At 42.6% G+C, this 26,668-nt stretch overlaps 1 protein-coding gene across 2 annotated transcripts; it reads left to right on the top strand.

Annotated features, from left to right (window-relative positions):
- The first annotated feature begins 2,127 nt into the window (after window positions 1-2,127).
- Znf26 (zinc finger protein 26) lies at window positions 2,128-23,976 on the top strand. 2 transcript variants are annotated; one of them, XR_004769487.1, is made up of 5 exons: window positions 2,128-2,368; window positions 5,181-5,307; window positions 5,549-5,644; window positions 15,342-16,916; window positions 18,473-23,976. XR_004769487.1 is itself a non-coding variant. In XM_027415843.2 (4 exons), exons 1-4 carry the CDS (start codon window positions 2,336-2,338, stop codon window positions 16,706-16,708), a joined length of 1,623 nt encoding a protein of 540 aa, XP_027271644.1. In that variant the 5' UTR covers window positions 2,128-2,335; the 3' UTR covers window positions 16,709-23,976. The 2 variants fall into 2 exon arrangements, 1 of the variants encoding a protein (XP_027271644.1); XM_027415843.2 differs by having other exon boundaries at window positions 15,342-23,976.
- Window positions 23,977-26,668: the final 2,692 nt, after the last annotated feature.

Raw genomic sequence — 26,668 nt, 5'->3', positions numbered from 1 at the left:
TTATCAATTTAACAGAATCACTAAAGAAAATCCAAAACCTGGCAGTGGTGGTGCACACCGTTAATCCTAGCACTTAGGAGGCGGAGACAGGATGATCTCTATGAGTTCTATGCCAGCTTGGTCTACAGAGCGAGTTCCAGATCAGGCTCCAAAGCTACACAGAGAAACCCCATTTCAAAAAGCAAAGCAAAACAAAACAAAAACCAAAATGAAATAAAACTGGAAATGACAAACTCAGGATGTCAAACTAGGAAACTTCCCTTCCTCTATCTCTGTTCCCTTTTAGGATAACTGAGATTATAAATTGGCTCCAAGAGGTACCTTGGGTGGGATTACAATATGAGAAAATAAAACTGAGAACCACTAGAGTTACACAAGGAATTTAGGACATGTCTTTCACCATAAATAAGGTTTTTCCATGAGATTACTAGAAAACCATGGGTTTTTAAATGAGGAAAGGACCCTAAGTAAATGCATTGGAATCCTTGATATTTAGCTGGTGAGACTTCAACCAGACTCCAGGCTGAAGAGCTCCTTTTCTTTTTCATGTCCTCATAATTTTTCTTTCTATCCTGTCTCTCAGTGACACAGATAATTAACATACTTATCTATTTATTTATTAGCGTGTGTATGTATGATGAGGGGAATAGGGTGTCTGCCATAGTGCAATATGGTTAGCAGACAATTTTGTGGAGTTGATTCTGTATTCCTACCTGGGACATAAACTCTGGTTCTGAGATAGAACTCAGTTCATCAGAAGGTCCTTCACCCATTGAGCTGTCTCATTGGCCTGAAGTAGATTTTTTTTTTTTAAGTGAGAAGTTTTATTAGAATGGAAAGAGGGGAGAGGAAAGGGGAAAGGGGTAAAGAAACAGAGACATGGGACAGAGAGAGGACAGAAGAGAAGAGGGAGACAGGAAAAGTCCTGTCTGCCCCCAGGGGAGCAGATTTTTTTTTTAGAATGTTTTTATTTTTAAATTTATTTATTTTACGTGTATCAGTGTTCTGCCTGCATTTTTGTCTGTGAACCATGTACATGCTTAGTGCCTTCAGTGGCCAGAAGAGGATATTGGATCCCCGGAGACAGCTGTGAGTTGCCAGAGTGCTGGGAATTAAACTTGTGTTCTCTTGAAGTGCACCACTGAGCCATCTCTCCAGCACCCAAAGAAGATGATTTAAAGGAAGAATTCATTAACTTAAATATCTCAAGAAGAGCCCCCCCCTTTTTTTTGACACAGGATTTCTCTATGTAATAGCCTTAGCTGTTCTGGAACTAACTCTGTAGAGCAGGCTGGCCTGGAATTCACAGAGATCTGCCTGCCTCGATCTCCTGAGCGCTGGGATCCAGCTCACCTTCTGGTTCTTGAATACAATCCCAATGGAGGCCAAGTGGCAGGATGAAAACTTTTTAAGACAGAAGACCTTAGATTGCGCTCCTTTGTAGTATCTGCATACTTAGATTCATTTTGGACAGACTTCACCTTTCCATGTGTTTTTATTTTTCTTCACATCCACAATAGTTTTTCCTTTAATGACTTTTTATTTGATGCACTAATACTCACAACCGTATGTCACCTAGTGAATCGTAAAGCGTCCTGTCCTTCCCCTTAACCCCCAGTCTATGGTGTTTTTGAATGCGCGTATGTCTGGGTCAGCTTCCTTGGGACTGGAGTTGACTGTGAGCCGGCCTGTGGGTGCTGGGAACTAAACCCGGGTCCTTTGGATGCGCAGCCAGTTCTTTAAGCCATCTTCAACTGTGTATTGTATCATGTCTGTGCTCAGTGAAGCGGCCAAGTCTCTTTACTGGTCTGAGAGGCGTCTCCAGCGTGGGTTTTGTTTTTGTTTGTTTCTTTTGGTATTTTTGAGACAGGATCTCTTTATGTAGTCCTGGCTGGCCTGTAACTCACAGAAATCCTCCAGTTTCTGTCTCCCGAGTGCTGGGACTTAAAGGCGTGAGCGCGGAAACTGGCTGGCTCTCGTCCTGCCTCTGTGAACTAGTCTCTCCGCAGCGCGTTCGGAGAAAAAGAGCTTCCTTCCTTCCAGGCGCATGTCCAGCGAGCGAATGACGCGCTTCTTTGTGCGCCGCTCCCCTTCCCTCCGCCCTTCTCCCTTCCGAGTGCGCTGGTGGGGCCGCTTGCCTCGCAGCGGGGACCCGGAGCTGCTGGCAGCTGCGGCGGCTCTGGATCCGCAGCCAGCCCGCTCCGGAGCCCGGAATCCCGGCCGGAGCCCGCTGTCCGGCAACTCGGCTCTTCAGGATTACTGACAGACTAGAACTCTTCGTCCGACCTCTTGTGTTCTTTCTGTTGATAGGAGCCCCGAGGCTGTACTCGAACCCATGGAAGCCGAACCACGGTCCGCTTCGTTCAGGGTACGTTGGGTCGCTTTTTAACAAGCTGACCGGTTACAGTCGGTAGTCGTCTTTACTCCGTAAGTCGTATCTAGGCCTGCACGCTCTCCGGGCTCTGCAGAAGCGCGCCTCGGTGTACTTGGACTCTGTTGTCAGGTGCAGGTGGTCTGAAGGAAATTCTTGTCAACCAGCGGCTGACTTTATGCAGACTCTTAGGACCTCGTCGGGTAAATCACCACCACGCCCCTTTTCGCTTGTTTTGGAAATGCATATTCATTCAATGTCTTTTGCCTGCCAAGCCCTGAAGCGGGCGCTATCAACAGGATGATACATTTTATGTTTTTGTTGTTGTTGTTGTTGTTGTTGTTGTTGTTTTTTGAGACAGGGCCATACCACAGAGCTCTGGCTGGCATGGAACGCTATGGCTGGCCTCGAACTCACAAAGCTCTATCTACCTCTGCCTTCCGAATGCCGGGATTAAAGGTGTGCACCAGCATGCCTGGCTTCACATTTCTTTTATATATTTGAGTTGACCTGAACTTTCTATATAGATGAGCTCACGGAGAGTTGCCTGCCTCAGCTTCCCGAGTGCTGGGACTAAAGGTATACACCACCATGCTTGGCAAGCCATATAGCCTCTCAACAGGTTTCTAATCATTCACTTTTCTCAGGATCAGGATAGCTTGCTGCTTCTGTGATGGGCACCGGATGAAGTAATTGATTATTATCCACACCATGCTAAATCAAAGTGACTCCCCCCTCCTTTTTATGTACTAACCCTAAGGTCTATGAGGATCTTATTACCTCTACTGCTCTGGCTTGACTCCTCCTTGGTCCTGAACTGTTTCCATTTACCTGGAAGAAGCCAGAGAGGTGAGGTAGAGCTCATGCATGCACCGAGCTACTTAATGGAATTAAATCTTATAATTTTGTCAGTGTTTGATTTTTGAAGTTATATATTGTGGGAAGCCTGTGTATTAATTACTTGAGTCATTGCTGTGACAAAATGCCCGACAAGAAGAAACTTAAGAAAGGATGAGTTTGTTTTGGCTCACAGTTTGGACATGTGGTCCGTTATGGTGGCTTCCATGGTGGTGGGAACTTGAATCAGTTGGGCATACATTGCATTTGTGTTCAAAAAGCTCAGCTCATTCCCCCCTTTTTCTTCAGCCCAGGACGTCAGCCTATGGTTCCATCCATAGTTAAGGGGGTCTTCCTGTCTCAACCTAATTGAAATAATTCCTCACATGTAGGCCCAGAAGTTTGTGTCTTCGACTATTCTGGATTTTTGTCGATGGCAATATTAACCGGCCAGATAGCACAGTAGAACATTAGCTGGTTCTCTATGGAGTTGGCAAGTTTTAGTGACCCAGGAATGGGGAACTGGGTGGCAGCACTGGGGTTCTCTTATGTTAGTGACATTCATGTAAAATGGGTTGCATATGAAATGCATTTAGTTTAGTTTCTCAGTGTTACACTGGCATAAAAACTGTAATTATCATGTGTAAATTCTGATTATCAGTGTTCATTACTTAGTGTTTACTTGATATGTACTTAATTTCTTCATTTTTTCCATCCCCCCTCTCCTTCCTTTTCTGTGTATCATAAGAACCTTCCTCTCTGTTTCTGGGATGCCACAGTCCCTGAATATACCAGGTTCTGCTCAGTATTGTAAGTGGTGTTTGCTGTATCTCAGTATAGTGAATACAGGTTGTCCTCTGTATACATTTTTTTCTTCCATAATTGACAACACCTTTTTACATTTTGAAAAAGAAATAGACATTTCTGGGTTTCTCTGTTGTCCCCTGCCAGCACCCATGTCCTGTATATCATGACTGTTGTTCTCTTGGACTTGGATTACTGGGGCATGGAAGACACACAGGATAGCAGAAGACAGAAAGCCATTTTCTGTCTTACTCCAGTGTAGACGGGGTTTCTGTACACTCCAGTTGCCTTCAGGCTCCTGAAGGAGGAGGCTGAACTCTAGTTTTTCACTGGTGCTTCCCCTCATTGTTTCCAGGTGAACCTCATCCTGATCACTTCCTAAATTCTCTTTCCATCCCATTACTTTGGGGGGAACCACTTAGATGACTCTCAGTGGAGCTGGGTCTGGGTGCTTACTGAGAATTGTTCTGTCCATTTGGTACAACATTTACCTTGGGCCTGCTTTTGTGTATTTGTTTATATGCTTGTTTCCCCCTTCAAGACTGAAAACTTCTCAGAGAAAGAGTGCCTGGTACTTTTATGATTGACTGGTTGATTTTTTTTTTAATTTAATTTTTTTTTTTGTGTACAGATGTTTTGCTTGTGTATATGTCTGTGTACCATGTGTGTGCTTGGTGTTAACAGAGACCTGAAGAGGGTGTTGGATCCCTCACAGCTGGAGTTACAGACATTTGGGGATGCATTATTTGTTATTTGGTTACTATGATCCAAACTTCAATCTTTGAGATTGAGCAGCCAATGTTCTCAAATATTGAGCCATTTCCTCAGTGGTTAAGAGTACTGTCTGCTCTTCCAGAAGACCAAAGTTTAATTCCTAGCACCCACATGGTAGTTCACAACTGTCTGTAAACTACAGTTCCTGGGGATCTGACGTTGTCACACCAATGCACATAAAATAAAGTTAAAACTGAAAAAACAAAACAAAACAAAACAAAAAAACACTGAGCCATCTCTTTAGGCTCAATTTTCTACTCTTTTAAAAAGTAGATGATGGACCTAGCAGAACAGACCATCTGGAGAGGAATAGTTTTTCTTTTTAAGTTTTTTGCATTCTCCCCATGCTAACTGCTGTGAGTACATCTAGTTAACAGAGTATGTATTCTTACAGGGGTTATTGTCATTCAAGGATGTATCTGTGGAGTTATCGTGTGAAGAATGGCAGCTACTGGACTCTGCACAACAGCACCTGTATAGAGAGGTGATTCTGGAGAACTATAGCAACCTGTTGTCAGTGGGTGAGTCCAACATCTCTGTTTAACTCACCCGGAAGTCATAACCTTTTGTTGATCTAACTTGAGACCTCTGAAGTAATTGATGATTATGAATTTGAACTTTAAAAAGGTAATTGTTCTTGGTGATTATTTGGTCTTCCTTTTTTAAATTATTATTCTCAAGTGCAAATTAGCAATTTTGTTTTGTAGTTTACCCTTAGCAGTTTTGGTCTGCATCCTTTGTGTTTTTTTTATATTAACACAGGATATCTTGGGTCCAAACCTGATTTAATCTTCAAGTTGGAGCAAGGAAAGGAACCATGGATAATAAATGCCAAAATATCCACACAGATCTGTCCAGGTAGGTGATTGAGGACCAGGAAGATGGTAGGTATGGAGGTAAATTGGCTGTCACTTAGGGACTTGATACTGGTGTGGTGGTGTTCCTAGAAACTCCTGAAAGTCTCAAACTGATGGAACTGACTTGGGATGAGACTATGAATTTCTTAAGTCAGGCACTCAATTGTCACCTTGAATGTTGGGTTCTCTTTCCCCTTTCAGCTCTGAGAAGTGGGCGTGTACCTCTTCCCTGAACTCTGTCCAGAGTCTGCCTTCTGGATTAATCTCCTTCCTTTCAGGGGGCAGTTGGGCCCTGAGAGAATTTCTTCCTTTCTTTTTCATTTTTTCTTTCTTTCTTTTTTTTAATTAGTTCAAGTTAGGGAACAAGCTTGTTTCACATGTAAGTCCCTTCTCCCTCTCCCTCCCCTCACCCCCATCCCTCCTCCCCACCCCAACCTACCCCCACCCCACCCACCTACCACTCCCCAGGCAAGGTAGGGCCCTCAATGGGGGCTCTGCAAAGTCCACCAAATCTTCCTGTGCTGGGCCTGGGCCCTTCCCCATGTGTCCAGGGCCAGAGTGTATCCCTTCACGTGGGTCTTGTCTGCTTTTGACAGTTAAATTATTTAAGACCTTACCTGTGGGTCCAGATCTTCCTCATGTGTATCATTGAACGATGTTCCCTCTTGCTGGTTATCTACTGAGGGTTACTCCCCAGATTTAGCTGTCTCCCTCTGCAGTGTAGACATGGAAAAGCTCTTGCATTCTGAAAATGTGTTTCCTGTTGTTAGAAAGCTAAAATTCACATATTCCTCCTTTTTCTCCTGCATTTGATCCTGGGTTTTATTTATCTATAGGAAAGTTGTCTATATTTCTTCCTTCCTTCCTTTCTTTCTTTCTTTCTTTCTTTCTTTCTTTCTTTCTTTCTTTTTTTTTGGTTTTTCGAGACAGGGTTTCTCTGTGTAGCTTTGGAGCCTATCCTGGCACTCTGGAGACCAGGCTGGCCTCGAACTCACAGAGATCTGCCTGCCTCTGCCTCCCGAGTGCTGGGATTAAAGGCGTGCGCCACCAACGCCCGGCTAGTTGTCTATTTTTCAAGACTTCACTCTGGTTTCAGGAATGGGAAAAATCTTATGTTTAAAGCCACCATTTGCTCTAGTTTCATTCTGTTGTGATAAAATACTGGCCAAAAACAGGTCTAGAAGGAGAGGGTTTATTTGGTTTACACTTCCAGGACACAGTCTGTCATTGAGGAAAACCAGGGCAGGAATATTGATATAGACTCAAAGCAGAACCCATAAGAAACTGCTGCTTTCTGGCTTGCTTATAAGCTTTCTTATATAGTCCAGAATCACCTGCACAAGGAATAAATAGTACTGTCTACAGTGGGGTGGACCCTTCTATATTAATTAATAATCAGAAAAAACCTCACAGACATGCCCATAGACCAACAAGATAAAGGCAGTTTCTCAGTTCGAGGCTTCTCTTAGATGAGTTTGCATGTTGTCAAGCTAACAATTAAGAGTAACCAGGATATCGTTCTTTCAGGTTTTTCATTTTTTAATATGACTACTGTGGTTGAATAGCTAATCCACTATCCTGGACTCTGTAGGCTTGTTTTGTATTTGTATCTTTTCCTTTGTGAATGAATGTTTCCACTACTTCTGTTTCTGTTGGTATTTTGGTCTTTGAAGATTATATATTTTTTTAAAATTTGCATTGATATTTTGCCTAATGTATGCCTGTGTGAGGGTGTCAGATCTTGGAGTTACAGACAGTTGTAAGCTGGCATGTGGGTACCTGGAATTGAACCGTGGTCCTCTGGAAGAGCAGTCAGTGCTCTTAACTGCTGAGCTATCTCTCCAGCCCCTGAAGATTATCTTTTTTTTAAAGACAAATAATAAAAAGTTTATTAACAAATATACAAAATACACAGTATTCAACTGTGCCTTACAAAATTCACCCATATACATATGCAACACTATACAATACTTACAAGTATATACAAGATTTCCAACTGTGTGCAATTTTCTGGCCCATCTGTGTTCTATAATTTCAAGAGAAACCTCAACTGTGAACATGTCACCATTAAGCATCTTTCTGTAATGGAGTTTAATTACAACATTTACTGCCATGATACTCAGGCAGGTAGGCTAATGCTGGAGGACAGGAACGCTCAGTAAAGTGCAGTTTTAGGGAACCCAGCCCTTAGTTTTCCTTTACACGGGTATCCATAGTCCATAAGGACTTTTTTTTCTGATCTATTTTTGGTGATCCTGATGATGTCTCTTCAGCAGCTTTAGCGGTTTTCTGTATCGGCTTTGCTATGGAGTTATTAGAACTGAAGGCTATGTTTCTTTGTGTGGAAGATTTCTCACTGTGATTTTTAGTTTCATCTTCAGCTTGATTTTCTGAGTGCTCCATCTTTGAGCCACTGCTCAAAACAGCTGCTCTCTGGCTTGTTTCCTTGGCTGCAGTCCGGAGACTTGTCGGCAAATCAAAGTTGGCTGTTCTTGGAGCTTTTGGTGCATTGGCTTTTGCTATTTCCAGCAGCTCCATTCGATCTTTCTCACTTAAGCGAAAGGGAGTTCTGCTCCTGCTGCGTGACCTGGTTCTGGATCTTATCCTCCACCATGGGCGATCCTCGGGGTACACCTTGCGGCCGAAACTGTAGTAGCGGCCGAAACTGTAGTAGCGCCGCCGGTGCGCATGATCCCGTAGTATGACCTCCGGTGATAGGACCTCCCGCGGGAGTGCGACCTGCTCCGGGACCAGTAGGGCGACTGGTAGACCTGTTTCTGGATCTTTCCCTCCACCGGGGGCGATCCTCGGCCGAAACCGTAGTAGTAAGTAGTAGCAGCCTGCTCGTGATAGCATAGTACGACCTCCGGTGATACGACCTCCGGTGATACGACCTCTCGCGGGAGTGCGACCTGCTCCGGGACCTCTGCAACGGCCCACAAAAGTTATCTCAGTGGTAGTGGCGGCCTTGGGACTGGGACCGGAAGCGACTGCGTGAATACGAGCGAGTAGCGCCTGTACTTGCTCTGGTGGTGCATGCGGGAACAGGACCGGGGTCGGGACTAGGACCAGGATCAGGACCGGGACCGCCTGCTCTACAACGAGCAGCTGGTGCTGCGCGAGTCGGGGGAGAGCTGCGGGAGCACAACAACAGGCGGCTGGAGCGGCTTGAGCCCAACGTGGATGGCGACACTTTCTCCTGCAGAAAGCCTGCCACATGTGGTTTAAGTACTTAGACGTGGCGGCCGAGGACATGACCTCCTTCTTCTCAGAATCGGGCTCCTTCCGCAAGCACAACGGCGTCTTAAACCGATGACGTGCTCGCACGGGCGAGAGAAAAGCCTAGTGGACACCCTCCTCTCAGACCTGGCTCCAGAGGCAGCTGGGTTTACCGTCACCACCGACCTGAGAACTCAGTAACCTCCACCTCCGAAGTCCGGATGTGAACTCCTGAAGATTATCTTTTAACACTTGTCTTCTTTTGTCACCCAGTCTAGAACAGTATTGGTGCATACTTAGTTCACATTCTTTTTTTCTTCACTTTTTTTTTTATAAAAGATTCATTTATTTATTTACAGTGTTTTATCTGCATGTATGCCTGCAGGCCAGAAGTGGACTCCAGATCTTATTTCAGATGGTTTTAAGACACCATGTGGTTGCTGGGAACTGAACCCAGGACCTCTGGAAGAGCAGCCAATGCTCCTAATCTTTGAACCATCTCTCCAGCCCTTAGTTCACATTCTTAACCATATCTGGGATCTCTTGGTTTCTTTTTTACTGTTGTACTAGATTTGTTTTTGAAATCATCTTATGAGTAGTCTGGGAAAATACACTGGTATTTTAATTATCTGATTCAATCTAAGTAAAATAGTAAGAGTATATAGTCTCAAATGACCAGTAGTCTGCATAGAGCAGTTCTACAAAGTGACTACTTCAGAACTTTGCTGATATCAGAAGTAGGTTTCCATCTGGTACCCTCTTGTTGTCCTAAGATGTTATATTCTTCCCTTACACCTTCAGTAGCCTAGCAGGATCCCCAGTGTCAGATACCACATACAGACATGGCAGGAACTTCTGAATCAAGTCATTTTTCTTTCTTTTTAGTTTTATTATTTTTAGAATAGCTTTTTAGATTTACTTTTATAATTTTATGTGGATAATTGTTTTGATTGCATGGTATTTTACCTGCATGTTTGTATGTGCATGCCTGGTGCCTGAGGAGATCAGAAGAGAGCATTGGATCCCCTGGGATTGCAATTACAGATGGTTATGAGCTACCATGTGGGTACTGGGAATCAAACTTGGATCTTCTGCAAGAGCAAAGAGTTCTCTTAATCACTGAACCATCTCTTGAGCCCTATTATTTATTTTTGAGACAGGATTTTGATGTATAGCCCTGGCTGGCCTGGAGCTTGCTCTGAAGACCAAGCTGGTCTCAAATTCAAAAGATCCTCCTGCCTATGCCTACTGCATGCTGGGATTAAAGGTATATGTCACCTCTCATGGCTATTTATTTTTATTTTATGTATATGGGAATTTTGCCCATTTGAGTACTGTAGGCATGCAGTGCCTGTAGAGCTCAGAAGAGGAATTGGATTCCCTGTAAGTAGAGTTAACAGTCATTAGCTGCCTTGTAGGTACTGGGAATGAACCTGGGTCCTCTGCAAGAGCAGCAAGTATTCTAAGTTGCTGAGCCATCTCTCAAGCTCCAAGTCATTTTTCTTTTTGCAAGCTCCCATTCAGTGGTGTCTGGGTTCTTTTGAAACTAGTAATCTGACCATGTATTCATTTCCTGTCTTCTTCCCTCTCTCCCTCCTACCCACCCTCTGCCCCTCTCTCTTTTGGTTCTCATGTGGTCAAGAATTCTAGCACTCCTATCTCTACCCTTGAGTGGTGGGATTACAGACCTGTGTTATCATGCCCATTTTTTTAAAAAAAATTCATATCTGCTGTTCAAACCAGCCGTAGTAAAAGGGATGGATTGGCTTCTATGAATCATGACCTGCCTTCCTGACTAGACAATGTGAATAGGAGAAGGATGGATATCTTTTCTATTCAGGGCTGCTGTGCAGAGGGTGGGGACGTAGCTTTGGGGTAGACTTTTGGGTATTAAGGATAGAGTGCCTTTTCATATGCTTGTGTACAAAAATGTTCTTGTTGATATGAAATATGAGCGCATCCCTTTAGTCAGTACATATTTGGGGCCATAATTCAGATTCAAGTCCAGGATCTCTTTGTATATTTGTGCTCCCATCTGACAAGTATGGGTGAAGTTCTCACCATCTGAGTGAATATAGTTAAGGGCTAAGATGTCTGTTTCAAGCATGCCAAGGATTGTAAAGGTGCTTGAATTTGTTTTTTTTGCCTTTTGAGACAGAGTCTAACTGTAGCCCTTGTTGGCTTAGAGCTTTCTATGTAGACCATGCTGAGATATTCCTGCCTTTACCTCTAGAGCACTGGAATTATAGGCTTGTGATTCAGTGTATAGCTATGAAACTAAAACTAGAAAGTTGTAAGAGAAACTTCTTATAGAGGGAAGAAGATAACAATTATCTTTGGTCAGATAAAGCCCCCTTAGAACAATGTCGGGTACCTCTCTCTTCATTGGTATTGATAGCAGCTTCCTTTGTTAGTGTTATGGCTTCAGGCACTGCACTTTGATTTTTTACTCTTTCAAAAATTTTTTTTTAGATTTTGTGTGTGTGTGTATGTGTGTGTGTGTGTGTGTGTGTGTGTGTTTGTTTGTGTATCAATATTTTGCCTACATGTACGTGTGCATGTGCCTAGTGCCTTCAGAGATCAGAACAGGGAGTCAAATGCCCAGAAACTGGAGCTAAGGATGAATGTGAGCCACTGTGGTTGCTGGGAACTAAACTTTGGTCCTCTATAAGAGCACAAGTATTTTTTTTTTAAGATTATTTATTATGAACATCCTGCTTCCATGTATGTCTGCTGGAGCTGGAGAGATGGCTCAGATGTTAAGAGCAATTTAGCTGAATCACAAACCCAGGACTTCAAAATAGGAATTATGGATGTGTTCAAGGACCTTAAAGACAATATGAATAAATAACTAATGAAGACCATGAAAATACAAATGGTTGGGCTGGAGAGATGGCTCAGTGGTTAAGAGCACTGGCTGCTCTTCCAGTGGTCCTGAGTTCAATTCCCAGCAACCACATGGTGGCTCACAACCATCTGTAATGAGATCTGGTGTCCTCTTCTGGCGTGCAGAGCACAAGTATTCTTAACTGCATAACCATCTCTCTAGTCCTGATGAGGATGATGAAAGGTTTGAGAAGAATATCTCTCTCTGTTTGTCTGTCTCTCTGTCTGTCTGTCTGTCTGTCTCTCTCTCTGTCTCTCTCATACTGGGATTATAGACATGCAACAATGTAGGTGGATTTTTTGTCAGGACCATTGGCTCCCTTAGTAATGACATGGAGACTTATTATTAATTATGAAAGCTTGGTTGATAGCTTAGGCTTGTTTTTAACTAGCTCTTTTTTGGGGGGGGGTTGAGACAGGGTTTCTCTGTGTAGCTTTGGAGCCTATCCTGGCAATCGCTCTGGAGACCAGGCTGGCCTGGAACTCACAGAGATCCGCCTGCCTCTGCCTCCCGAGTGCAGGGATTAAAGGCGTGCGCCACCAACGCCCGGCCTTAACTAGCTCTTATAGCTTAAATTAATCTATTTCTATTAATTTATTTTCTGCCTTGTGGTTTCATTTCCTCATCTCTACAGTGCCCATACTGCTTGCTCTCTGGCTGGTGACCCCTTTCTTCTTCCCAGAGTCCTCTTGGACCCCAAAATCCTATCTAGCTATTGGCCATTCAGCTTTTTATTAAACCAATCAGAGAGAGACATCTTCATAGTGTTAAAAAAGATAATTTATCAACACACCACCATGCCCAGTTTTAGTTCATTCTTTTTTAATGTCTCATTGTCAGCAGATGTAAATGTCTTAACACTTACTCTGCATGATGTAGTTCATGCTTTAACTATATAGAATCTTATGGCAGTAAAATTCAGATGTAAACAGTTTTATTTATTTTATTTTATCTTTTTGGTTTTTCAAGACAGGGTTTCTCTGTATAGCTTTGGAGCCTGTCCTGGAACTCGCTGTTGTAGACCAGGCTGGCTTCGAACTCACAGAGATCCGTCTGCCTCTGCCTCTCGAGTGCTGGGATAAAAGGTGTGCACCACCAATGCCCAGCTTTGTATGTATGTTTTAAAAAACATTTTTTGGGTTGGGGGTGCTATATGCACCACTGCACATGTGCAGAATTCAGAAGACAATTTCTAGAAGTCAGTTCTTTCCTTCTATTATGTGAGTCCTGGGGATTAAAGTGGGTTATTAGACCTTTGCTCATTGTGCCATCTTTCCAGCCCAGCAAGTATATTTTTTTAGTTCTTTTATTTGGGGGCAGGGAGTATTATTTTTGAGACAGGCTTTCACTATGTAGCAAGGGTGTCCCAGAACTCACAGAGATTTTCCTGCGTCTGCCTCCCAAGTGCTGGGATTAAATGCATGTGTTATCTTGTCCAGCAAGTATATTTGTTAAAACCCCTTTTTAAAATGGTTTTCATCATGACCAATTCACTACCAGTGTGGCTGTTCTTGGCCACCACTAAGTCTGAGTATCCAGCAAATGCCTAGAGATTTGGATGAATGACAAGATGCCTGGTTGCTTTCTGAGATAATGTCTCTCACCTTTATTGTGAAGCAGCCATATGTACAAACTTACAAAAACCCCAGGTCAAAGGGTTCACAACAGGATATTGATGCTAGTGGGGTGAGGTCAGGAAAACAGGAGATTCCTGTGGGTTATTCTGGAAAACAACTCTTAGAGACCCCATGGGGGCTGGGTCCCAACATCTCCCACTTCTTTATATATAACAAAACAGTTATCATGTAAGAACTATAAGATTTCAACCATTCTATCTTAGTATGTTACTATAACTATCTATCTTCAACTCCATCAAAGACCATAGAAAGATTAACTCTAGAACTGACAAGGACATTGCTTCCTAGATAGTCACCCAAAGTTTCTTGGTAACGTTGGGGCATCCATCTTTAGCCTACAGGCCACAATGTGTCTGGCAGACTTCTCAGAAAAGCGGGAAATTCTAAACTGTCCACCTGCATTGGCAGTTTGTCTGTCACTTTTTTTCTGTGTCTTGTAGAATATCTGGCAGACTCTTCCATGAAGCAGGAAACTTTTTAGGGCTGTCCATCCTGTTTCAGGAGTCACTTTCCTGTAGGTCCTGCATGTCCAGTTTATAAAGCAACAGTCAAACAGTTCAGGCAAGAGCAGCATCTCGCCCAAATGGCTAGTCTTGCCACGTCAAAGGCAAACTCTGTAATGAGTTTCTTGGATGCCCATCTTCCTCTCAGATGTAATTGGTGTGCCACGAGCAGTTGTGTCTTACTGTCAAGAAAAACCCTAAACCATTTAAATGCCATTTATTAGGTAGGTCTTTGAAAGGTTTGAAGAATATATATCTTGAAAGCCTAGCTAACATCAACAAATGAAGATCCATTCCAATACAAATATCAACAAGGGGGCTGGAGAGATGGCTCAGTGGTTAAGAGCACTGACTGTTCTTCCAGAGGTCCTGAGTTCAATTCCCAGCAACCACATGGTGGCTCACAACCACCTTGAATGAGATCTGGTGTCCTCTGCTAGCATGCAGGCAGACTGCATAAACTGTATACATAATAAATAAAGTATTAAAAAAAGTATCAACAAATGAGGATCCAATACAAAGTATCATTTCTATACCATATTCCTCCTTTTTCCTTTAAAAAGTGATTGACTGTGACCACTACCATTTCTAACCAACCAAATTTAAATGAAAACAAATATTTGGATCACCTGGGCCACTGCTTCAGGGAGTCCTGCCCCATGAAATCACACCAGTCTGGAAGGAATCCACAGCTCTTCACCCTCCATGGAAACAAAAGCATAAATTTCCCTCCCAAGTAAACTGTACTTTAACAACTGTTGCTCCTTCCCCAGCAATTAAACAATTTAAAGACAACACAATGGCATTCTTTTGTTAACAGTCACACATTTATGATCACACTTCATACACATATGTGTGGCCATACTATACATACAGAAGGTCCTTAGCGTAGCTTGGCATCTTTGGAGGGTCTTGAGGACTGTATCATCTTTGTCCATTTCTGTTAATGGTAATACTGGGAGGACCAAGACTTGGTGACAGGTGACTTGAAAGGAAGCTCATTGATGACAGCAAGGGGTGCTGGCTTTGCTTCTCGACCAGGCTTGAGGTTGGGATTGACTGGGGGTCGCTGGATCTTGGTCCCTTGGCTGGAGCCTCTATGATAGGAAGGGCTGTGGATGGGTAGCTTTGTGGGTCAAAGTGATGGTGCTCTGTGCTCATGGGGATGTCAGAACTTGGGTTTACGGGCACATAGTTGTTTTTGTTTGGTTTTAGTTACTTCCATCACCCCCATGCTTTGCCCATATTTGTTTTAAAGCAGTGTTATAGGCCTCTTTCCAAAGGGAAAGGATTTACCCCACCCTCAGCTGTACTGGTGTTGTAATCCAGGCCTTCATGTACCCTAAATGACTCCTTCCCATGTGCCTCAGCCCCTGCATGCTTTTTCAAATCTCCTTAATTCTGTATCAGAATTAAAAATCAGAACTATTTTGTTTTGTTTTTTCTTTCTAGAAGACTGGAAAGAATGGTACCGGAAAAGTCAAGATGAAAATGTTCAGAGAAGCTATAATCGTAATGTATTTGGGAAACTTTCTATGACCAGAACCCATGTTTCTCCAAGGCAGAGACTTCATAAGCATAACACATGTGGGACACATGTGGTACAAAACTCGAGTTCAAGCAGAATTTTTGTAAGAAAGAATCCTGATCGATTTCATAGTTACAAGGAATCTTATTTTTTTAAACATCAAAGACACAGTAGCTTAGAAAAAAATTGTATATGTAATGAATGTGGGAAAGCTTTTCGTTGTAAATCGCAGCTTGTTGTACATTTCAGAATTCATACAGGGGAGAGACCCTACAAATGCACAAAATGTGAACGAGCCTTCAGTGCCAAGTCAAACCTTAATGCCCATCAGAGAGTGCACACAGGAGAAAAGCCCTACTTATGTAGTGAGTGTGGGAAAGTGTTTTCTTTTAGGTCACAGCTCATTGTGCACCAAGAAGTTCACACAGGAGAGAAGCCCTTTTGTTGCAGTGAGTGTGGGAAAGCCTACAGTTGGAAATCTCAGCTTGTTTTACACCAGAGAAGTCACACAGGAGTAAAACCTTACGAATGCAACGAATGTGGGAAAACATTTAGTTTGAAGTCCCCATTCATTGTACATCAGAGAACTCACACGCAAGTGAAACCTCATAAATGCAATGATTGTGGGAAGGCATTTAGGAGTAAGTTCTACCTCCTTGTTCACACCAGAATGCACACAGGGGAGAAACCTTATCAGTGCAGTGATTGTGGGAAAACCTTCAATGTGAAAACACAGTTCATTGTGCACCAGGGAGTCCACACTGGAAAAAATCCTTACGACTGCAGTCAGTGTGGCAAAGCCTTTGGTCGGAAGGAGCAGCTCACTGCTCATTTGCGAGCTCATGCAGGGGAGAAACCCTATGGTTGCAGCGAATGTGGAAAGTCTTTCAGCAGCAAGTCATACCTTGTTATACACAGAAGAACACACACAGGAGAGAGACCCTATGGATGTAGCTTATGTGAGCGAGCCTTCTGTGGAAAATCACAGTTGATTATACACCAGAGAACTCATTCAACAGAGAAGCCATATGAATGCAACGAGTGTGGAAAAGCTTATTCCCGGAAGGCATCTCTTCAGATACACCAGAAAATTCATTCTGGAGAGAAACCTTTTAAGTGTAATGAATGTGGGAAAGCTTTTACTCAGAAGTCCTCTCTCGGTGAACACCAGAGAGTTCATACACGAGAGAAACCCTGGAAATGCTCTGAATGTGGGAAGTCCTTTTGTTGGAATTCAGGGCTTCGTATACACCGGAAAACTCACAAGGCAGACATCCAAGTGATGAAGTGAATGCTAGCCTCTATTCACAGGTGCTGGTGTACCAGAGACCTCAGATGATATTCCAGACATAATTTATTGGAGAACAGTTATATTCGTAATGAGGCTGCAAAAACAAGTCAGTTACATAAATCTTAGCTGAGAAGAGAAAAGTTGAAAGAATGAGGAATAATAAACATACCAAGTATGCTTGGTCCTGTCATGGAGATTTGTATTCCCTGTAAGTTTAATGAATCATGGAAGGCCGGGTGTGGTGGCTTACCTTTAATTCCAGTCTCTGGAGGCAGAAGCAGGTGGGTCTTGATCTGAGGCTTACCTGGTCTATATAGTGAGGATATCCAGGGCTACAATAGAGAGACCCTGTCTCAAAAAGCCAAAAATAAATAAATAAAAATAAAGGTATCATTTTCCCAGAGAAAAGGTTACATGTAAAGTTACATTCCAGATTTGAAGCTTTTTTAATATACAAAATAGAGGCCTCCTTCCTCATAAATAATAAAATTTTACAATGTAGAGTACAAAGTTGTAGGATATATATATTTTGCTTGTGGGGAGGAGGCAGGCTCTCATGTAGCTTAGGCTGGCCTCAAATTGAATTTGTACTTGTAGCTGGCCTTGAATTCCCAATCTTCCTGCCTCTGCCTCCCAAGTGCTAGGATCACAGGTGTGTGTTACTGTGCCTGGGTTTTGTTTTGTTTTATGTAGGTAAGTAATACAAGACCATTTCAGGAACTTATCCTGACACTTCAGGAATATTTTGTGTGGCTTTCCATAGTTACCACTGATTTGCACTTTTAAAGATATATATCCCAGAAGAGGGCATCAGATTCCATGGGACTGCAGTTATAGCTGGTTGTAAGCCGCTATGTGAGTGCTGGGAATTGAACTCAGTCTCTGTAAGAGCACCCAATGCTCTTAACCTCTAACCTCTGAGCCATTTCTTCAGCCCTTCCTTGATTATTTTTTGAAGAGAGAAAAAGAGAGTGAGTGTGTGCGTGCAATATGCGCACGCAGTGTGTGTTCAGGTGCCTGTGGAGGATGTTAGATCCCCTTCAGCTGAAATTAGTAGAAGTTGTTAGCCATCTGATGTAGGTGCTGGGAACTGAACTTGGGTCCTCTAAAAGAGGACTAAGAAGACTTGCCATTTTTAACCTTGAGCCATCTCATTTCTTCAGCCCTAATGATTTTTTTTTACAATTAGATTTTGTCTTAGTGTTTCTATTGCCATGATGACGATAACTACTCTTATAAAGGAAAACATCTAATTGAGGTGGGGGCTTACAGTTTCAGAGGTTTATTCCATTATTGTGGCAGGGAGCATGGTGGAATGCAGGCAGACAATGTGCTGGAGAAGTAGCTGAGAGTCCTACTTCTTGCAGGCAACAGGAAGTGGACTGAGTATCGTACTAAACGAAGCTTGAGCATACACGAGACGTCAAAACCGGCCTCCACAGTGACTTGCTTCCTCCAACAAGGCTATACCTACTCCAACAAAGCCACTCTTCCCAATAGTGCCACTTCCTTGGAATCCATTTTCTTTCAAACCACCACACATTTATTTATTTGTGAGTGTAGGTCAGAGAGCATCTTGCAAGAGTTGGTTTCTATTTCCAGTATATTAGTCCTGGTGACTAAACTGAAGTCATCAGGCCTGGCAGCAAGCATTTTTATCTGTTGAGCCATCTCACTGGTCCCAGTTTTATATAACAAGACTTAGTATCTTTCATTTTAAATGCTAATTATTATATCAGGACTATCTATTTTTTTTTTTTTTAGCAATCTTACTGAAAACAATGAGGCTCATAAGAGGAGGAATGCAGTTCTCACTCCCAAGTAAGTTTACTTACCTAATAGTCTGTCTCCATGGGCAAGTTGGACATTCCAGTAGGCTGTTTTGCTACTGTCCAGTAGGTGTTGTGAACACTTGCCTTGTTAGCGTTCTGTACAGCTGATTAAAGTTCCCTGTTTTCTATGGATAAAGACCTCTTCTGCTCTGTTTTCTTATGGTAGTGTCTTTTCCTTGTGTCACAAATTGACCATTTATTCCTATAATTGGATAATAGTAACACTCTTCTCCAAGATTCTAAGTCTGTAATTCAGTCTCACATGAACCAGAGCAAAATTCGAGAACTAATTTGCCTGACCTCTGTAGCTTGAGGATGACTTTGTTTTCTGAATCCTCAGGCAAGCTTTAATAAATCATAAATAATATATCACCATAGGTGGAATATCATGTCAGTTGATAAGACATTCTGTAAATCCATTGATGTTGGTTTTGGTAGAAGCAAAAAGGTGTGTTCAACCATTGCCCAGCTCTTTTTTTTTTTCTTTCAAGATTTATTTATTACGCATACAGTGTTCTGACTGCATGTATCCCTGCAGGCCAGAAGAGGGCACCTAATGTCATTACAGATGATTGTGAGCCATCATGAGGTTTCTGGGAATTGAACTCTGGGAGATCAGCTAGTATTAACCAGTAAGCCATCTCTACAGCCCAAATATTCAACTTTCTGTGAAGACTACTTATTATTATTATTCATTTGCCAGCAGTTTGCTCTGAATTTCAAGAATAAAACTCCTAAAACAAGCCAGGCTGTGGTGGCAGAGGCAGGTGGATCTCTGTGAGTTAGAGGTCAGCCTGGTCTACAAAGCCAGTTCCAGGACAGCCAGGTCTGTTACACAGAGAAACCCTGTCTCAAACGAAACAAAACAACAGCTACAAAAAACAAAAAACAAACAAAAAGAACCAAAAACCAAAAATCCTCAAAAAAACCAAAAACTCCTAAAGCAATGGAGCTATGGAGCTATCTAACATCCAGCCTTGGGATGGGAGAACGACCTATTATCTTGTTTGTGATCTGGTTCCTGATTTTCTTTCCTGGTTGTCTGAAGACCCTATGACAATCAGGTAAAAAGTACCTTAAGTTCACCTGACCTCAGTGTGAAGTCACAGAACAAACATCTCATTTTGTGCCTTTAAATCTCTCTTTAGTTGTTAATATTCTGGGCACTGTTGCACCCCTGTGATAGCAATCACTCCACACCACATAGTATAGTGGATTGTACAAGTTAGCTAGTCAAATTGTGTCCAGGAGGAAGAAGGGGAAGTGCCTATGGAGTGCAGGAAGCAAGCAGGGTCTGCTATTGGAGCCAGGGGCAAGTGATATTGAAATACATTGTCTCTGCTGATCTAGAAAAGGTCTTTGTGGTTGAAGTCAGGGTCAGGGACCATTGTACTGTGTCTTTAAGTACTGTGTAATCCTAAGGGAGGTGCTCTTGTCACTCAGGCCTGATTAGCCAATCAGGCCCTCCAGACGACCTGCCAGTTAGAAGTGGTTGCAGGGCCCTTCCTCCACCGGCTTCAGGCTTGGCTTTGAAGGGAGGCTGGTGCCAGTGGATTTGTATGCTGTGCTGAGAGTGCTGCTGCTGGGAGCTGAGCGAAGAGCATGGGCGAGCTGGGAAACCAGGACATGGTGAGCCAGGGACTGCTATCCCCAGACTGGGAGGAGCGGCCAGTTGAGCCATGGGAGCCAGTGTGGTGGGAGCCAGATCCCAGATGCAGAGTTCAGCATGGTCTTTGCAGTTTCTGGGGCTGGCTGGCAGCCTCTGAATAATTTCATTCTGCCGGTTGCATCTATGCACAGCACCAGGAGGACTGTGCTTTGAAATACCCTTGTTGTTGACATCATTGTGAAATGCCAGCACCCTTAATGTTAGGATTCAGGCATTATGCTGGCCCGCCCCTACTTGTCAGCATTCAGGCAAATACTCAGGCGTGCTTCAGTATGTCATATGCTGCATGGCTACGTAAGCCTGTATGCAGGTGCAAATGGCCCCTTTAAGAGACAAGCTTCAGCCGTTCTTTCTTTCTTTCCTGCCCCCCCCCCCATCTCTGTGCCTCCTCTTTCTCTTCCGATGCTGCTCCTGTTCCCAGAGGCTGGTCTTCCCCCTCCTCTCCTCACATTTCCATTCCCTTTCTCTCAATAAAAGCCTCCACATGAACACCGTTTGTGTGGCGTGTCTGTCTCTCACCTGCCATGGGACCTGCTAAGGCCCCTCTCATGCCTTATCGTAACAGTGTTTTTGCTGTCTCTATGGAACACAGATTTGCCAAACTCAGAGAGCCCTGGTCCCTGTAATATCTTCCAGAAGTTCTGCACTTTGAACATTTATCGTTTAGGCTTAGGATCCATCTGGAATTAATTCTGTGGAGCCTGTAAACAGTATTTCCTGTGTAGAGTAGCATCCACTGTTAAACTGTGATAATAGAATAAATAGTATAAAGACTTACCAGTTCTTACGAGACATAGTCACAAAGCAGAATTTAGATAAGGGAGGACTGCATCCCCAATACCCCAAAGATAAGTAGTATGCTTGCTAACCCTGCCCGTTAGTGGTTAGTATGATAAGATGTAAATATTCAGGGTATTAACCAGCTACATTCCTATAACAAAGGAGACAACCCTGATTTACACCCAGCAGAAAGGCCCATCCCTCCATTGAAAAACCTATTCTAAATGCTGCTCAAGGGACCAATTGTGCCATAAAGTTATATTAATTCTAGAAAAGCTGTATCTCCAGTCTTTTTGAAAAGCAGTTTTGAGTCAAGTTTTCCTATGTTGATGGAGGTGGACTTGAACACTATCTGTAGCCCCACAGGGCGTTGCCCTTGTTATCCTCCTGACTAACCACCCTAAATGTTGGATTTCACATCTCCAGCACCGCAGAGTTCTAAAGTGACCAGTTTGAGTCATATAGTGGACTGCCCATTGCAGAACAGGGGAAGGATTTGTGTGTGGCGCGTGACTTCTCCCTTCAGACCCGAAGAGGAGGAATAATGCTCTGTGTACACTGCAGGAGGAAACAGACCAGACAATAGCTAAGTCACAGACTGAAGTTGAAGGCAGTGAGCTGCAAGAGGGGTCTCAATTATAGAGAAGGACCTGCTGGGGCAGGGTGAGTGACTTTCTGTGTAGTTTCCCTGCATGTATTAATTCCTTCCATGTGAATGAAGACAGACAGAATTGTTGGGTGTACAGTTTAGGAAGGATAGCTTGGATATTCAGTTTCCTGGGCCCTGTGGTTGCAGTAGAAGGGCTGCTGTCTCCACTGGCCTTGATGTTAGAGCAGCTCTCTAGTTTAGCTGCCATGAACTCTTCATTCTGATTCTCCTGAGGATTCCCAGGTTCTCTGAGGCAGTCTAAAAGAATGTCTGGAAGGGCATTTTTAGGGAGGGGGAAATGTTTGTGGTCATGTTGTATGGGTGTTTGTGAGGGACTTGCCTGGGGTGCATCTTGAGATTGCTGTGCTCGTGAGCAGATGAGTGGCACAGTTTTCTCCTGGATTTGCCTCAGGAAGAGGCTGTGCTTAGTAGGAGTTAGAGAGGCTTGGCTCAGAGAGTCCAAGGCCATATGCAACAACCCAGCTCTTGTCTTGCCTGACTCAATTATCTGTGGAGCTGAAGGAGGTGTTAGATGGAGTGCCACCTCACCTGATCACTTGCAGCCCTGGGATTAGTCCCCGGAGATCCTCAGGACCTATATTGAGCTTGTCAAGGAGTCAACCAGGGCTGATGATGAAACCCAGAGAGGTGGAGGTCATAGTGCTGCTGTTGTAGCTGTTAGGCGTGGCAGGATGCTAGGAATAGACCAGGAACAGCTTGCCATGGTCATATAGGTGAGAACCTGATACAGGGAAAGTGATGCAGGTGTCCACCTACACTTTTTAAGGACCTTTCTGTCATCAGGTTGCCCTCTGAATTTTTAGTCTCTAAGACACTCTCCAGACCCTTCTTTGAGCCCAGATGCCTTCCAAATACCTGGTGCTCAGCTGCTTTACAGAGATTTCCATGGACCCCTCCCATTGTCTTCTGAGACTTCAGAAACTGCTAGAGTCTTGGGATGTTCCTGGGACAGCATGTGTGATCCTCATAGGTGAGTTCATTGGTAAAACTGGAAATGTTATAAGGCAAACAAACTCATAACTGTTATTTTGAGGCATTTGCTATTTTGTATTAAAAATACTAGTTATATTGGCTATTATCAGAATTATGGAGCTTGTTGATATCATAAATTATTACTATTTCTATAGATAGTGGTTTTGGTCTATTGGTAAGAGTTGTGGTAATTGCAGTCAGTATGGCAAAGACCCACCAAGCAACTGACAACAAATTCTGAAGGGGAGGTGTGGGAAGAGAGTAATGTTGTATGCAAAGGTAGATACGTGTAGTTAGTGTAACAAAAGTTATATATTATTATGCTGATGGTCATCACACAAGATTCATACCCTCAATTCCTAACTAAGGTCCTAAGTCTCTTTCCCCAAGGCTGATCACCTGTGCTAAGTATGTTAGCTGAAGGTCAGGTTCAGTCTCTAACAGACATCTGTTTTGAGGGTCAGAATCCTTGGGGAGACTTTCTAGATGCAGGGTAAGTCAAGGTGGTGTCTCTCAAGATGTACAGAGCAGAACATTACTCTTGATTTCTGCTTATAGACTGTCCAGTGGCTGTCATGGAGACTGTCTGCTTGTCTTGAGTGAGTGATGTCACTGGGTTCTGCTTGTCAGGTACAGCCTTGGGTGTAGTGGTGTTACTAAGCTATTTTTACATGTCTAAAAGACATTTTTTTTTTTTACTATGCTCAGTACAATTAGGCTTCTGATTCATGTATATGTTTGACCATGAATAACAAGTAATACACCAGGATGCCTTGGAGTTAATAATGTTACAGCTTTTCATAGCACTGGAAAGGATGGGACAAATAAATGTTTAACCTGTATAAGTTATTGGAAGCAAAGTGATTAAAACAGGCATCTCAGAAAACATAACTGGTATTAAAGAAGTGCCTCACTAGTCTCCCTTTCCAATTCAAGGACAAGGAGCAACCTTGTTATTATTTCCACATTGGGTTAATGTAAGCAGAATACTTCATGTAATCTATTATGGGGCTTTAGGTGGGTCCCACCAAAAATTTCATGGTCTAATAAATTATGGTGTGGAAATAAATTTATCCGTTTAGTCTTTCTTAATAGTATGGGTTCATTTTTTCCTCATCCAAGAGGACATATCATACTTCCTTGTGAAAATTAATACTTAGTACCTATGGTATTGTCTGAATGTAATTGACCCCCATAAGCTCATAGGGAGTGGCACTATTAGGAGGTTTGACTTTGTTACAGTAGATATGGCTTTATTGGAAGAAGTGTGTCACTGCAGGGGTGGGATTTGAGTTTTCATATATGTTCAAGCCATGTCCACTGTCCCAAACCACTTCCTGTTGCCAGTGAGCCAAGATGTACAATGCCCAGCTCCTTCTCTAGCACCATGTCTGCCTGCACGCCACCATGTCACACCATGACTAAATGGACTAAATTTCTGAAAATGTAAACCACCCCAATTAAATGTTTTTCCTTTATAAAAGTTTCCATGGTCATGATGTCTCTTCACAGCAATAGAAACCCTAACGGAAGCAGTACATGATTTATTACCCTTTAGAGAGGAAATGTGAGAAACACTGTAATTTACTTTTGATAGAATCATATTATGTATAGTCTTATGTAATTTCTCCTCATGTATTATTAGTAAAAATCCTTGTGATCAACTATAGTCATACTTTTATTTCATGAAACATAAAATAACAGCTGTTTAACTCAATGTGTTGATAGCATAACAAATAATAGCATAATTGTATACCAACTACCTTTGTTTGTTTGTTTATTTGTCTATTTTAGGTTTTTGAGACAGGGTTTCTATGTGTAGCTGTCCTGGAACTTGCTTTGTAGTCCCAACTGGCCTCAAACGCACAGAGATCCAACTGCCTCTGCCTCCCAAGTGCTGGGATTAAAGGCGCACACCACCACTGCCTGGCCTCCTTTTATTTTTTGATCCCAGTAAAGTTAGAGTGATATTCCAAAAATTTCAATACAATACTTGGAAATTTTCTAACTATTCTGGAAAAACATTCTTAAAAATTCATTGGGTTACTGGTAGCTGTAATATTTACTTTAATAGGTATTGTTTCAGCTTCCACAGTTGAAGTCTTAGCATTAAAACAAAGTGTGAAAATACCCCAGTTTGCAAATAAACTACTTAAAATGTTTCTAAATTAGAAAAAAACTCAAGAAAAGATTATTGATTTCATAGAATGGTTGGATGGAGGAAAACAACCTAGGAATGTAAATAGTATAAAATTTCTCTCACTTTTAGTTCTTTGAAATTTAAGTAAATATAAAGACAATTGTTTGAAATTGTGTCTTGTATAGAAAACTGTCATGCTTTCAACATTGAGCCAGTGGTATATGTTTACTGGAATTTGTTTTAAAATATTCACTATAAATTATTCATTAAATTATACACTGTGAGTGTTAGGCTAGCTAGAGCTTTCTTTTTTTAATTTTTCCCTTTATTTTTATGTTATGTGTATGAGTGTTTTGCCAGGATGCATTTTTGTGCACCACATGTATGCTGGTCCCCTCAGAGGCGAGCAGAGGACATTGGATTCCCTGAGACTAGAGTTATAGATGGTTATGAGCCACCATGTGGGAGCTGGGAATTGGATTCAGGTCCTCCAGAAGAGCAGCCAGTGCTCTAACCACTGAGCCATCTCTCCAGCTCCCTAGCTAGAGCTTTCTAATGAGATCTTGTGTCAAGCAACAAAGGAAAATTATATTAAACTATATTTGTGAGTGTGTGTCTGTTATGAGTTATTGAGTAATGTCTTACTATCCTATTCATTATGAAGATCAAATTAGCTTGAATTTATTTAAGATCTGCCTGGCTCTGCTACCATACTTGGCTGTGCACCAGTGTCTGACACCTGAAATGATCTTAAGAGTTACTGTCTTGCACTTCGTGACCTCTGCTGAGGTTAAGCTGGGACACTTCAATGAATTTGGAAAAGGATTTCAGGATGAGTCAATACAAGTCAGAGTTGGAATTTTATTTTGAGACAGGGTCTCTGTATCTCTGGCTGTCCTTGAACTCAGAATGTAGACTAGGTTGGCCCCAAACTCTCAGAACTCTGCCTGTCTCTGCCACCCAGGTATTGGAATAAAAGGTGTGTTCCACATCATTCAATTGTAATTTTATTTTTTTATTTACTTATGACTGTTTGTATGTATGTGCTCATTTATGTGGAAAGGTTTGCTATCATGTGTAAATAGGCTAGCAGGATTTCTTCTGTCTGCCTTTTATTTTGCCTTAAAAGTATTGGATTTAGGCATGCACAGTTGCAACTGTCTCTGTAATGCAGCAGTAAAGGGATAGGAGCAAGGTCAGTAAGTACTTTATCTGTTAAACCATTTTCACAACCCTAAAGTTTATTAAGTAGAGATTTTTGAAGTAAGCCTCTTTTGAGACACAGTCTCACTTTCTAACCCTGTCTAGCCTAGATAGGCTAGGCCTGGAATTTGAAGAGATCCATTTGCCTCTGTCTCACATGACCACCCATGGGTAAAAGGAGATGTTTATCAGGGATTTAGCACAGATATTAGTAGAAAGAAAGTGGAAGCTTTTATGTATCCCACCTGGTCCCACAGTTGCTTATAAAATAATCACTCAGAGGCTTAATATTAGTTACAAATGTTTGGTCAGTGGCTCAGGCTTTTTCCACTGAGCTGGGGGCAGGGACTTGGCTCTAGGGGTGGTGGCTGGAGGGTTGGTGGGGGAATTGTATCTGTGGGAACTGAAGGAATGGGGAAGTTCCATGGGCTGGTGGCCTACCTGTACTTCTGGCTAGTGTGGCCTGCACATGAGCATGGGATATCTGTCTGAGTTGGACAGATATCTATAACTATATCTATCCATTGTTCTGTTGGAAAGATTTAATTTGTTTGAAAGCAGTGAGCTGCAGGGGTCTCTATTACAAAGAATGACTTGGTGGGGCATGGTGAGTGGCTTTCTTTGTAATTTCCCCAGCATATATTAATTCCTTCTATGTGAATAAAGAAAGACAGAATTTTGGTGGGTGTACAGT

Source organism: Cricetulus griseus, chromosome 4, assembly GCF_003668045.3.
Source record: "Cricetulus griseus strain 17A/GY chromosome 4, alternate assembly CriGri-PICRH-1.0, whole genome shotgun sequence".
Classification (NCBI taxonomy): domain Eukaryota; kingdom Metazoa; phylum Chordata; class Mammalia; order Rodentia; family Cricetidae; genus Cricetulus; species Cricetulus griseus.
The sequence above is the reverse complement of the archived record's forward strand: the minus strand, read 5'-3'. Positions and strand labels throughout refer to the sequence as shown.